The sequence below is a fragment of the Sturnira hondurensis genome, unplaced genomic scaffold (genome assembly GCF_014824575.4).
Source record: "Sturnira hondurensis isolate 20B ecotype Veracruz unplaced genomic scaffold, ASM1482457v3 Scaffold0007865, whole genome shotgun sequence".
Lineage (NCBI taxonomy): Eukaryota > Metazoa > Chordata > Mammalia > Chiroptera > Phyllostomidae > Sturnira > Sturnira hondurensis.
This window is the reverse complement of record NW_028080496.1, coordinates 1,299,326-1,312,799: the sequence shown is the minus strand read 5'-3', so window position 1 is coordinate 1,312,799 and position 13,474 is coordinate 1,299,326. Positions and strand designations below refer to the sequence as shown.

General features: G+C 63.5%; 1 protein-coding gene across 3 annotated transcripts in view; it reads right to left on the bottom strand.

Annotated features, from left to right (window-relative positions):
- Window positions 1–5,086: 5,086 nt before the first annotated feature.
- Window positions 5,087–13,474, bottom strand: part of LOC118991887 (fumarylacetoacetase) — a 111,740-nt gene continuing 103,352 nt past the window's right edge. For 2 of the 3 annotated variants that reach the window (XM_037053476.1, XM_037053477.1), the window contains exons 27-31: window positions 12,649–12,748; window positions 11,998–12,136; window positions 11,465–11,615; window positions 8,889–9,055; window positions 5,087–7,517 (exon numbers count right to left, since the gene is read on the bottom strand). In XM_037053476.1, coding sequence (XP_036909371.1) covers window positions 7,419–7,517; window positions 8,889–9,055; window positions 11,465–11,615; window positions 11,998–12,136; window positions 12,649–12,748 — 656 coding nt within the window. In that variant the 3' untranslated portion in view covers window positions 5,087–7,418. The remainder of the gene's footprint in view (window positions 7,518–8,888; window positions 9,056–11,464; window positions 11,616–11,997; window positions 12,137–12,648; window positions 12,749–13,474) is intronic. The other variant, XM_037053478.1, reaches the window with a different exon arrangement.

Here is a 13,474-nt window from a genome sequence, read left to right as displayed (position 1 = left end):
GTCGTGCCTGGATTCCTAGGAACACTGTTTTTACAACGTGAGGGGGAAATGGGTGGGGCCTGACGGACAGACCGTCCTAGAGCGGCTCTGTCTCTGCTGCTGCGAGCGAGTTCAGTTCCATTCCAAACTCACCTGCGTCCGGGGCGCACCTCCTGAGCTCCAGGCAGGGGGAGGGGAAGTGAGAGAGGGCCCAGAGAGCGCAAGGGCAGCCATGGGGAGGGTGGCACGGGGGCGCCCTCCAGGTGGGAAGGACCAGGGAGCCTTCCTGGAGGAGGCGGCATTGCAAACAGACTCCTTATTTATGGACATGTTTGTACTGCCTCTGTGCCGCGCACTGTGTGTCTGAGGCCCCTGGGACACTAGGATAAATGACAAAGCCAGAGTCCTCACCTGAGAGGGGTCCCCAATCACCTGTGACAGAGATGAACCAAGGCACAAAGTCTTTTACCACCTGATGGCGGAGATGATTAATGCCATTAACATTTTTTAAAACTCAGGTGGAAATGTCAGGTCAGGGTGCCGAGAAACGGCCAAGGCAGGAACACAGGCAGCCTCCTGTGTCTCACCAGACGAGCAGCCCTAATGTGTGACTTAACGACTGGTCTTTGGCCAAAGAGCAAGAAATGAGATCCGTCACGTGTTCGACAACTGGGTTTTCCATTTCTTCCCAACACGGAATCTACTTCTTTCCCTGGAAACCACAACCCACAGGGGCAGAGAGTAAACAGGGCGTGAATATAAACAAGAACCCGGAAGGGCCGTTGGCAGAAAAGTTGGTCCTTCAGGGGACCCGCCAGCTGACGCCACAGTGGAGTCAGATACAATGACTCACCGCCCCTCCGTTAACTGAAGAAAAAGGGGGAAAACCTGGGGACGGTGACGGAAACCGTGCGATGACGAAGGACTCCCGGCCAAGCCACTGTCCCAGCTCCTTTTTTCCCCGAAGCCCCGGGCCGTAAACCAACAAAATCTTCCCTGGAATTTGCCCCTTCTTCCCTCGCCTGGACGACGGACCCCTTTCCACGAGGCCCTCACCCAAGCCCAGAACTGCAGAGCTGGACCGCAGGTCTGGCTCCGCCACCGCTGCGCCACCCCAGGCGGTGAACACACAGGCGGTGTCGTTAACCCAGTTAACGGGCCTGGAGTCAGCCCCCGAGACCCTCTGCCCTCACCCCTGTTTTCTTGAGGACCAAATGCCGGCCCGAAGAACTCAGCTGAGAGCCACCTCGGAAGCCACACTTCAGCTGTGGAGGGGGCATGGGCGGGGGAAGGGGACGAGGCAGGGGGTGACCGGGCAGACCCTCACTGCACACACTCCAGTCACTCTATATGCTTTAAAGGCTGCCGTGCGGGTCCCACTCAATACATTACGATGGCGACTTCATTGGTTGGGCCTGGGCATCGGGACTTTCCCAAACGTCCCTTCTCTCCTGTATACGGAGGCCAGGCTTACTGACCGGACACCCCCCAAAGGTCGCCCTGTGGAAGACCGTTCTGTGCAGAGGCCCCTAGGGTCAGAACTGAGGCCAGCTGCGGCCTCAGCGTGGACGCTCTGGGGAGTGAGGAGGGGGCAGTGCCCGGCCCACAGGTGAGGGGATTACGGAACCTCACACCCTGCGCCCAGGGGGCAGAGTCAGAGGGCTGGGACGCAAACGCAGCACTGAACAGCGCACTGGGGGCGCGATGCTCTGACCAAATGCGCTCTCTGGCCGGGGATCTCTCTCTCTCTCTCTCTTTAAACTCCCTCAACGGCAAGGCCCTTTGAGAGCGAGGAGTAAAGGAAAGGAAGAAGCAAATGAAACAGGCTTCGAGGCTGGGCATGGCGGCTGTCCTGTGCATGTGTCCCCCCCAGGGGCCTGCTAACCAGCGTGCTCCTCACGGGGAAGATGCCTGCAATCCGGCCGGTGGGCGTCTCCACGGCCCCTCCAGGCCCGATGGCCACACGTTACCAACAACGGCCATGCATCTTTGGGGACCTGAGAACATCGAGTTGATTTGTTCCCGTGTTTCCCCCAAATGTTTGACAAAACCCTTAATCAGGAAACTGCTTGGCTGGAAAACAGACGTCGGGGGCGAGCAAGGCGCCCCAGCGGCTGTCACATCTGTCCTTCCCCAAGAGTTTCTAGAGGCCAGGACTCCCTGTCCCCAGGACGCTGCCACCAGGGAGCTTCCTGTGAACCGGGGGTGGTCTCCGGGCTGCTTTGGGGACCCCAGGGAGCCAAGCCCACCGTTAGGGGAGTGCGGCACCGGTCTGCCTCACACCCGCTGGGGTGCCACTGTCCCGAACTCATGTTAGTGTGGGACTGTGGCAGGCTTTGGAGACCAGGGTGAGCAGGACGCCGTCAGGACTGGGACGGCACCACTCGGTGAGAAGCGCCCACGCCACTTCCACGCAAGGTGGCATGGGACCCCTGGGGAGTTGGGAGCAGGAACGCCTCACCCAGGCCGGGGCCAGAGGAGCTGCCCGGAGGGGTCGCGTCCACGCAGGGTTTGAAGGGTCGTTCGTCAAGGGAGGGGGGCTCAGCACGAGGGGCCAGAGACAGGGCAGGCAAAGATGGAGACGTGTTTTAAACTCGGGTGTGGACAGAGGGAGGGGCGCGCAGGAGGCAGGAAGCAGACCCCCGGGGGAGTGAAGTACATCCCCCCTCCCCAGCCTCAGCCCCCCGAATCCTCAGAGTGTGGGTATCTAGCCCTCTCATACACAACAGCACTGGAGGCCACTCAGTCGGTTGGAGCATCATCCCGATATGCTAAGGCTGCAGGTTCAATCCCCAGTCTCGGTACATACAAGATGCAACCAGTGAATGCGTGTAAGTGAGTGGAACAACGAATCCATGTTTCTCTGTCTCTCTCTCAGCAACAATTAAAAACAAAAACAAAACCTGGAGGAGAGAACACGCCAGAGGCTCTGGTACAAGGCTCCTGACTGCCACGGCCTGCCCATTCCCACAGTCCGTGACGAGGACACCGAGACTGACCACTGTAATGGAGCTGGGTTCTGACCGGCTCAGCCCGTCCGACTCAAAGAGACTGTGGTCCCCTTCGTGGGCACGGTGGTCAGAAAATGGCAACAGCCCCCAAGGGTGTCTGCCTGCTATTCCCTGGAACCTGTGAATCTGTTACCTTACATGGCCCAAGCCGCTGTGCAGGTGTGATGTAGTTAGGGACCTCGAGGTGAGAGATGATCTCCTGAATTAGCCCCGTGGGCCTGCTGGGGTCTCCCGTCCTGAAGAAGGGAGGGAGGGAGATCGGAGTTAGCAGCGGTGGCGGAAGCAGAGGCGACCTCAGAAAACGAGACCATGAGGTGACCCGAGGGAGGGGTCAGGCGCCGAGGAGACAGGGGGCCTCCGGAAGCTGAAAAGGCCAGGAGCAGATTCTGACCCCACCCCGGGGAACCCCAGAAGGGACCCGTTTGCCGACACCTTGATCTTAGTCCCAGGAGATGGGCTTTAGGCTTCTGACCTTCGGGGCTGCGGGAGGAGGAATGAACAGTGTCTTTGGTCACTGCATCCACGGTGGGTTGCGGCGGCCCCAGGAAATGCCTGCGCATGAGACACATTTTCCGTCACAGCGCTACGGGCTTGGGGCGTCTGGGAATAACTGACTGAGGAAATGGCCAGTGGAGCTGATGACCAGTCCGTTCTTTTGACTAAACGTCCTTGGCGACAGCAAGCACGCTGCCCTGTCTGATTACGTTCGGGGAGTATTTGGGGGAAAACCGGCACCAGGCAGCGTGACAGCTAAAATGGGAAGAAACGTGTGTTCTCCTGCAGGCAGCTCCCCTCCAGAGCAAAAGGGAGCCCATGAATTTCAGGAACGAAAGCGGAAAATGCACGTCCTCAGAGGCTCCCGACACAGTGGACGGCGAGGAGGGGAGCCGTGGTCACTGTGCGGTGACCTGTGCTGGCACCTGGGTGCGGAGCGGCAGAGGACGGGAGGAAACTGGCCTGGGTTTTGGCTGCTAGAGAGCAGGGCTGGGCAGCCCCGGGGGGGAGGCCTGGGAGGGGCACAGGCACCCACTGGACGGCGCCCCACACGTACCCTGTGCAGGGAGAGACAGGCCACCGCAGGGCTCCATGCTGTCCCCATCTGCTGGGGCCCTCGGGACGCACCCCCCTGTGGATGAGGGCAGGTGACGGCCTTGCACACGGCACACGCACCCCCTTTTACCTGTCTCCTCGTGCTCGCGCAGGCGGCTCTCTCGGACTTCGGAGCTGGGGACCACCGACTCCGGGGCTTGTCCACCTTCGCCATTCTGGGGTGTCGCCCAACCCTCTCCAGAGCAGCTGGCCAGGGTCCGCCGGGAAAGGAAGCCCCCACTGCCCCACACCCCCCATCACAGCTGCGTCACCGGATCTAGTACATCCGAGTGACCCAGTCATATCCTGTTTCGTCACCAGAGAGGTCGGCTTCTTCTGACACAGCCCGTGCCACCTGCGTCCCCAGGAGTCCACTGCCCAGCCCCTCGGTCATTTCCCCAAGGAGCCACACTTCTACTCAGTTTCACGGCTGTTCCACACACTCTGAGCACCGCCTTGTTGGGGGGTCTAACTCGCAAGTATTTCCTTCCCCTTTACTGGTCGTCTGTTCTGCTTCATCTTTAAGCCGGATGGTTTTCTCGTGAGTCGAGCACACCAGGACTTTATTTCACAATCCGTGCTCTTTAAAGAGTCTCGTTTGAGAAATCCTTCCCTGACTTGATGTCAGGAGTCTGTTTTCCTAGGTTTTTTTTTCCCCCGAATGTGTTTTTATGGACAGGCCACGGTTTCCATTGCAGGGAAGTGTTTTTATACTGTGTTCATATAATGTCAGCCCCTGGCTGCTTCTTTCCCTCTGTGCCCTGCCCCCCCCCCGCCCCGCCCCAGCCACAACCCCCTTCTCGAGTGTGCGTGCCTGTCTGGGGTCTCTGCCGCCCCAGGTCTAGCTCTTCGCCTTTGCACCACGAGGTTGGGCACTGAGCTCCCACAAGGCTCCCCACTGCCTGCTTGCCCGAACCCTGTTCTCCTCTTCTCCAAGATCCACCCCAAACCCCGAGGGTGGGGCCCACAGACCGCCCGGGGACAAAGTGGACCGGGGCTGGGTACTGTTCAGAGCAAAGTTGTTTTTACTGCGACGAAATTGTTAAAAGGCCGTTACATGAGTTCCACAGACACACGACCGACGCGATAACAGTTAGTCATCGAGAACACTCAAGGGGTACAGACCAGGGTTGGTCCACGGCACAGTTCACATCCAGGAGAAAGGCGAGCACAGCGAGGATCAGGCGCTTGCACCGCCCATGGGAGCTTGTCCCGGGCATCCTCACCTCCAACGGGAAGGGAGGCTTGTCCCGCTCCGGCCGCCTGCACGGTCGGCGGGCGCCCCAGGAGCCCGGGCCGGGGGCTCGGCCACAAAACCAGCTCTGGCCGCCAGCCCCGGCCCACAGGAAAGGGTCCTGCGCCGTGGCGGGGCCTCTTCTTGCCGCCTCAGGCCCCGGGGGAAGTGGGGACAGCAGGTGGCCCCTTTGGACAGGAGACAGGGTTTGGTGAGGGGAGCAGGCCCAGCGCCCTAATGAGCAAACCCATGTTTGCTGGTCCAGCGAAGGTCATTTCTATAGTAGCATGTGGCTGCCTAGTGCTGTGAGGGCCCTGGCCTGGCCTCGCTGGTGGGCGGGCCCTCTCGGTGAGCAGGCTGGCCGGTGAGAGCCCACGGCTACGTCCCGGCTCCAGCGCCAACACACAGGAGCCCATCACGCGTTCTCCAGGGCATCGGGCGGGAGCCCCAGAAGCACCCCCGGGTGCTGACCCAGGGAATGCACGGCCTCTCTGTAGGCACCAATAAAGGCACCGGACCGGACTCTCCGTGACCCACCAATCCTCGCCTCCCGGGACCGAGAACCGGGTTGGTTTGCACCCCGCCGGGTCGAGTTGAAGCGAGAGGAGGGTACGCGAGGTCCCAGGGAGCGAGACCTTGTCCGTGTCCACCCCCCCAGCCCCTCACTGCCCAGCAGACACGGGGAAGGCCAGTGGGTCAACCTCACACGTCACCTCAGAAACTCCCTAAAGTTCCCTCCAAAAAATGGAAAGACAAACACACACAAAACTCCTCACACTTCCCAACTCACAGGCTAAAGGCCACAGTCTGTTTTCGTTTCACCGAGAAATCACTCTCTGATCCAAAAGCTGCTTTTGTGCCTTTTTTGGGAAATAATCATGCCTATGGCCTGGGCTGGTGGCGGGCCACGAGGCGGGGGTTGCCCAGCTGGGCCCCCAGGGAAGCCCCTCGGGTTTGGCACGTTGAGGGGAGCAGAGTCCCGCCTCCCAGCGCCTCCCCGAAGCCAAGGCCCCTGAGCCCGTTCACAGAGGGCCACAGCCACTGTGGAGACTGAAGTCGGAGGGAGTCTGGAGTCTGGGGACCGGGGTGCAGGAAGCAGCCGCCGACAGCGGGTGCCCCGCCTGGCAGTGCTGGACCCAGCAGACGGGGCTCCCCAGGTGAGCTGCGCTCCCGGGGGCTGCCGACCGGGCTGGCGCGGGGCTCACCCCTAAAGTGTCTCCACCGTCACTGAGCAGAACGTGCCATCTCGAGGCTGGTCCTGGGAAGCCACCTGGTGGCACAGGACCGGCAGCCGGGGCGCCCCCCTCCCGTTCACAGGGCTGCACAAGGCCGACCCTCACCAAGGGAACACAGAGCAGAACCCCCGGCCCCTGCAGGCCGGCACCCGGCCCGTGGGCCACGCACGAGGAGGCGCTGCATATCAGCACTCACTCAAGACACTTGCTCTGCCCCACACAGCAGACGCGGGCACAGCACAGCCACGGGGACGGGGACGGGGACGGGGACTCACGTCACACTGCACAGGGTACACGTCCACAGCACGAGAGACACACAGGCTTGGTGAGCTGGGGGTGGAGGAGCCGCGTCCGCCTGCGTCCCCCAGCTGGGCTCCTTGTCCCGCTCACAGGACACAGGCTGTGCCTCTGGATCGCCTCCGCTGCGGGCACCCAAGGCCCACCCACCCACAGAAGACGGAGGCAAGAAGAAACGAGGGCCCGGCTTGCCGGGCGGGTCCGGGGCTGAGGGAGCTTGGGGACTCTGGGGTGTAACCAAACTCTCTATGGGTGACACTCGTCTGTGACGAGATTACACACAACTGGGTCCGAAGGGCCCAGTGGCCGTACCTCCCGAAGACACACAGATTCAACGCAATAAATACAACTGACCCCCCGTGTCCAGCAGAGATCCGGCCGGCGGCCGAGCAGGTTAGAGCCGGGCGATGCTGCGCCTGAGGGTGCTCGGGGGGGGGCACTCTGGGGGGAGGGTGTCCTCTGTTGGGGGGCTTCGTGGCAGAGCAAGCACAGAGAGGGGTGGGCCCACTCACGTGGGCGTCCCCGTCACAGCCTGGGTGGCACTGTGCGGCGGAGACCTCGCCCTGTCCATGGCTACTCCGAAAACGGTGGGAACATGCCCAGGTCGGCGAAGTCCTCGATGTTGTAGTTGCCTGTCCCCTGGGTCGGGTCTCCGGGCAAGGGCAGCATGTCCTGCAGGGGGGGGTGGGGGGGACAAGGGAGCCGCAGGGCAGTCGGGCACCTGCACGTCCCACTGGGCCTCATGGCAGCGTGTCTAGTCAGGGGGCCACCCGGGAGCAGCCCCAGCCCCTCAGGGATGCTCTGCAGGGGCCCTGCAATGCCTGAGACCTGGGGAGCAGCTCCTTCCCGGGGGCTCCACTCCCACAGGGAAGCACAGCCGCACGCAGGACACAACCGCACTTGCGCAAGGCCAAGCCAGGGCGCAGGGCGCATGAGGGCCCCGCGGTGGCAGGGAGAGCCGGGCCAGCTGCGAGACAGCACACCCAGTCAGCCGTGGAAATGCGGGGGAACACAGAGCACGAGGGGCGCAGGGGACCTTTGTAGCATTCTGCATGCTCGGGGGCGCTGCCAAAGCCCAACACCCCTAGACTTCCCTTTCGACAAGTCCCCCAGCTCCCTGGGCCTGAAACCACCCACCCAGAACACGGGAGTGGCTACTCTTCCATTCCTCATGGCCACTTCCCTGAAGCGCATTCTGTTGACTTCTCCGTCCATGAGATACGCTGGGAAAAGAGGACTCTACGGCCAGGAAAGTCTGGGAGCTGAGGATCACTGCACCTCCCTGCTGACACCCTCAGTCCGCACCAGACGCTGCTCAACCAGCGTCTCACACCCTCATGGGACCAAGAGTTCTGTCTGGCCTCGTGGCCGTGACAAGCCAGGGGAGGGGTGGGGACGGGCCAGGCCATCACAGAGGGAGGAACGGGGCGAGCGCTGCAGGTCAGGGGGGAGCAGGCTCGGGCTGGGGCATGGCGTCCCTTTGCCTGTTTACGAGGACTGTGCCCTTTGGGGACCCATCACGACATTTGGGCTCCAGACCTTTGCCTGTGAAGATGCTGCTTGGCCTGATGGGAAAGGGTTCGGGATGAGGGCGGGCTCTTGGACAGCTGGCCCTTGGGGATTACTGTCTTGGATGTCGCAAACCCGCCCACCCTGTGACACCTGCCCCACCGCTGGGTTGCAGGGCAGGCCTGGGGCAGCCGGGCTCTTGTGAGACTGGGTGGGAAGGACTGAGCGCTTGGCTAGGGGCCGACAGGGGGCTCAGGCCCCCATCTGGAGCCTGGTCCCAGTGGGAACTTCCCTGGCTGAACACGGAGCCAAGAAAACCCCACAGGGGCTCAGTCCTGCGCTGCAGCTGCCGGCCATGCCCAGGGCGGGTGCGCAGGTGGGCCAGGCCCGCCTGACCCTGGGGCGCCCTCCAGAAGGAAGGCCCGAGCGGTCTACCCTTGGACCTTCTCATCGGGGCCACGCCTCCGGCCAGAACCTAGTCACCGCCGCGGCAAGGGCCCCAGGGGAAAGGAAGCGGAGAGAAGGCTCGGGTACCTTCGAGAAGGCGGCAGCCGCTGCATTTACCTGGAACACTTCGCTCTGCCCGGGCTGCTGGTGGGCGTGCTGCTCGCCGCTCTGCTGCCCGTGGTGCTGGCTCTGCCACTGCGACCAGACCTCCGAGGGCCGCCCGGGGAACTGCCCGCCGCTCTGCCCGCTCTCAGCTGAAAGACCCAGGGGCGGGACACCGGCATGGGCGGAGGGGCTCCCTGGCCCTCCTTCCCGCTCTGGGGCCCTGGCCAAGCCCCCCGAATCACACGTGAGGCCGCAACCCCCAGGACCTCAGAACACCACTCTGTTTGGAGCCAACTCCAAAGAAAGGTCATTGAGGGAAAATGGGGTGACTGGGGCGGGCTCTAGGTCAAGACGGCTGGCGTCCTGGACAGAAGACCAGCCCTGGCCAGTGGCTCTGTTGGTTGCAGCGTCCCCTCGCACACCACAAGGAGGCGGGTTCGATTTCCAGTCAGGGCACCCATGGAAGCTAGGAGTTTGATCCCTGGTCAGGGTGCGTATGGGAGGCGACTGGTGACGTTTCCCTCTGTCCCCCTCCCTCCCTGCCTTCCTCTCCCTCCCAACCAACAAACATACTGGCAGGTGAGGACTAAGAAAAGGAAGAGGGGGGCCTCAGGACACAGACACACAGACACACACACACACACACAGGGATGAACACGTGAGAACACAGGAGAGGACCACCGTCTCCCTACCAGGGAGAGAAGCCCACCCTGCCGACACCCTGGCCTCCGACCTCTGGCCTGCAGGGAAGCCTTCTGCTGGCTGTTCCCTTGTCACCCTGTCTGTGCGTCTCCGTTATGGCCGCCCAGCCAGCCACTGCCACCGTGCCCTGGCCCAGCCGGCGTGGCCCAGCCCGGCCCCACAGGCACCCAGAGCTGTGGTCCCAGTCTCTCCCGGGTGTCGGCACTCTCGACTGCCCTCTCTCCGCCACCGCTCAGCTGGCTCCTGGGACAGGGGACTGACTGGGGTCCCACCGCCTCCTGCAGCCCTCCTCGGGTGCCCCCTGGTTCTGACGTGTGTCCCTCCACCTTCGTGCACGCTGAACACGGAAGTCAGGCCCCGCCTCTTCTCAGGGACGAGATGGGGGCAGACAGGTGCCAAGCTGTGGTCTGCCCCCAGCCCACGCGGGTGCGGCCGACTAGTAACAAGACGGCTTCACCCTCCATCCGCCTTCCTCAGTGAGAGCAGGGACGGGGCGGGGCGGGGGAGGGGGTGAAGGCCAGAAGGAGGTTAGCCCCCTCTCTGGGGGGGTCCCTTGAGAGTATTGATTACAGATACGAGATTGTAGAATAAAAACCCTTAAACTCCTGGGAAGGAAAACACTCATCTTACACGCATGCAAAAGAAAAACACCCACGGACCGGTGGCTTTAGAGATGGCCCCCACCAGCCCAGGGAGGAACAAAGGCCTCCGTGCCGCTGACAGCCACACACGTGCAGGGCTCCGTGTCCCTTCTCCCCCGCTAACGCGGCCCCCGAGGGAAACCCCACCCAGGCCGTTGGGCGCCAGGGCCGCAGCCGGGGCTGGGGAGCCCCGGCACGGAGGCCATGTGCTCTGGTCTGTGACGCTGCGTTCCCGCAGGACGCGCCCGGCGCCCCTGACTCTGAGCTCTGTCGTCATGACCGGCACGGGCGACCCGGCTGACGGAGGGACGAGTAATCACCACCACAGAGTGTCCCTGCGGACAGCGCGTTCCGGGACCTCGGCCCGAACCTCGCCCTGACGGACCTGCACCCAACCCCGGGCCCCTCCTGCGTGGTGCACCCACAGGCATCTCCCTGAGAAAAGCTCCCGTGGCCACCCACATTCCCGTGCTGCCTCCTTCCCCCAAACACCGGCTGCGAACCGTGAGCCGGGCTGCGGCCTCCACGTACCCGGGACGCCTGCCAGACCTGGGGATCGCACCCTTGCCCGTGACCACGTTTCCACGGGAGGTTCATGTGCTTGGGACGTTGTGCGGGTCGGGCTTAGCTCAGTGGGTCTCAACCCCGGGGGGGATGCTGGCGACGTGCAGAGGGGCGCTGCTCAGCCCAGCACAGACCCAGCGGGGCCCCACAACAAAGAAGTATCTCCACCAAAGGGCGGACAGAGCCGAGGCTGAGCAGCCCGGCGGCGGGTCCCAGCACGTGCTAGGGAGTGGCCGCGGAAGGACGTGCGCACGGGCCCCGCTCTGAGCTTCTAGGGCGGCTCGACGGAGTGACTCGGCGAGGACACCCAAACAGTGCACACGAGGACCCGCTACGAGTCGGCAGGATTGATGACGCAGGGGGACGGCGGAGTACTACTCGGGACAGACGGGGTCCGGAAATGCTGCGCGCCAGGGCCTGGGGCCGAGGGGGCGGGACTCAGCCTGGGGGGAGGCGGCTGGCAATCAGCCCCTCTCAGGAGCTGGGACTCTGTCCCGAGGGGCAGCTGACAGGGGAGCTCTGCTGCTGGTCCCCACTCCCCCGGAAGTGCCCCCGCCCCCACTCGCAGAGGTCTCCTGGTGCCCCCTGGGAGCCTGGGGCCTTCAGAGAGCATTTCTGCGGGCTCTCCCGGGGGACCCCAGCCCCACCTACCGAACCCCGGAGTCCTGCTGGCCAGACTGGAGTAGGCGTTCCCGCTGGGCGAGGAGGTCGCGGGGCTGGACAGCGGGCTGTAGGAGGCGGGGTCGGCCGGGTAGCTGTGGCTCGTTCCAATCCCAAACGGGGAGGACTGCGTCTTGCTGGACTGAGAGGGCATTTGCTACAATCAGGACCAAGTGAGCAGATGGAATGCACCCCGTGTACCCACGGGTCCCGGCCTCCCGCAGGTCGGGGAGCAGCGGGAACACCTGCTCTGGCCCCTCCTGGCCAGCTGGGCACAAGGCCTGGGATCTGACCCACAGGTACGGGCCCCAGAATTGCAGCACGTGGGCCTGGACCTTTGGGGCAGGTCGCCCACCCCCACCCCCCGCCACAGTGACCTGGGTCCCCCGCTTCCTGTTATGGGGCCTCAGCACCGCGAATGCGAAGAACTCCCTTGGCTCGAGCTCCTGCGCACCCAGTCCCAGGTCGGGGCAGGGACTGAGCACAGGGCGTGCCCAGGGCCGTGCCCTCGGGGAGGCCCGTACCTGCCCGGGGAAGGGGGGCCGACTGCCGGTCCACGCCACCTGGCTCTGGTTCAGCTGCCGGGAGATCTGGGGCAGGTTCTGGCCCGCCGAGGAGGACGACTGGATGTCGTTCACGCCAGGCACGTGCACCACGGAAGAGCTGGAGGGAAGGAGCAGGCAGCAGTCCGGAGACGCCCCGCCCAGCACACGCCTGCCGGGCCACCTCCGTCCTGGCCCCGCCTCTCCCCCTTCTCTCCGCCGACCATCTCTCTGCCTCCAGCGGTGCGCCGGGGCTTCCTCAGGGGCCCACAGAGGCCGGAGAGGCCAAGAACCAGGTTGGGGAAGGCCACCATGCTGCCTGCGCCCGAGCGTCCCTCTGGACTGAGACTCCAGGCATGGTGGGCCGTGTTGTCCTCTCCTCCTTGGACGCGGCTGTGGCCTCTGGGAACCAGGGGACAGGGCACGCCTGGCCCCCTTGTCAGGTGTCAGCAGCTCTTCCCCACCCAGGTCCAGACTGGAGGCCAGCTCAGTCCCTTCTCCCGGGCAGACCCCAAGCCACCAGCGCCCTCAGCCAGGATGGCGGGGCCTGCAGGCAGCAACCACACACACACACAGAGCCCAGCGGGGACCAGGGCGGCCCCTCTGCCCACTGCTCCAAGCCCCAGCACGTACCTGAAGGCCTTGCCCGAGTGTCCAGCGGGGAACGGGCTTCCCTGGGAGTAGATCTGCTGGGTTCCCGCGGCCGAGGCTGAGCTCATCATCTTCTTCTCCGCTGGGGAGAGCAGAGCGAGGGTCACATTCTGCCAGGGTCCCCTGCCCCACAGACCACGGGCGGCTCCCCTGGGGGCCTTCCTTCTCTGCACCGGGGCCAGGACTCACGCCCCCGGGAGGAGGGCCCCTCCGGGTTGGGAAGAACCAAGGAAGATCTTCCTCGGACACTATTTCACCGGATCCTCCCACCCCCGAGGAAAGGGAGCTTCCGTGTGCAGGAGGCCGGGCGCCTCGACCGGGACAGCGCACGCGCGGGCACTCGGTCCCGGGCTGGAGTCCCACTCCCCAGGGGTACGCCGAGGATGCACGCAAGCCCTCTTCCACGTCGCGGTCGTTCGGATTCCGCTCTCTCTGCTCGGCTTCCCCATGTTTCAGCAGGTTATGGTTCAGGAGTCATCAACCCGGAGCCCTTGAACGTCATCACCTCATCTCCTCCCTCGCGGGGGCCCTCGTTTCCTGGTATCTCACGTTTCCTTCCGAGTGCCTTGCAATTGGCCGGCAATTTCCTTGCCTTTTCTTGGAAGTGAGACTCTGTTCCTTCCTTCTTTCCTTTTTTCCCCATTAACGGTTATGTTTAAACACACCGGAAGCAATATTTCCCTACAAAAAATGTCGGTTTAATATCCCGAGTCCAAACCAGGCCCGGGTGTTTCTGAACTGATTCAATTCTGATTGTCATTTTTGCCTCCTGACGGGTTTTCCATGAATTCCAGGTGTGTGCGGCTTC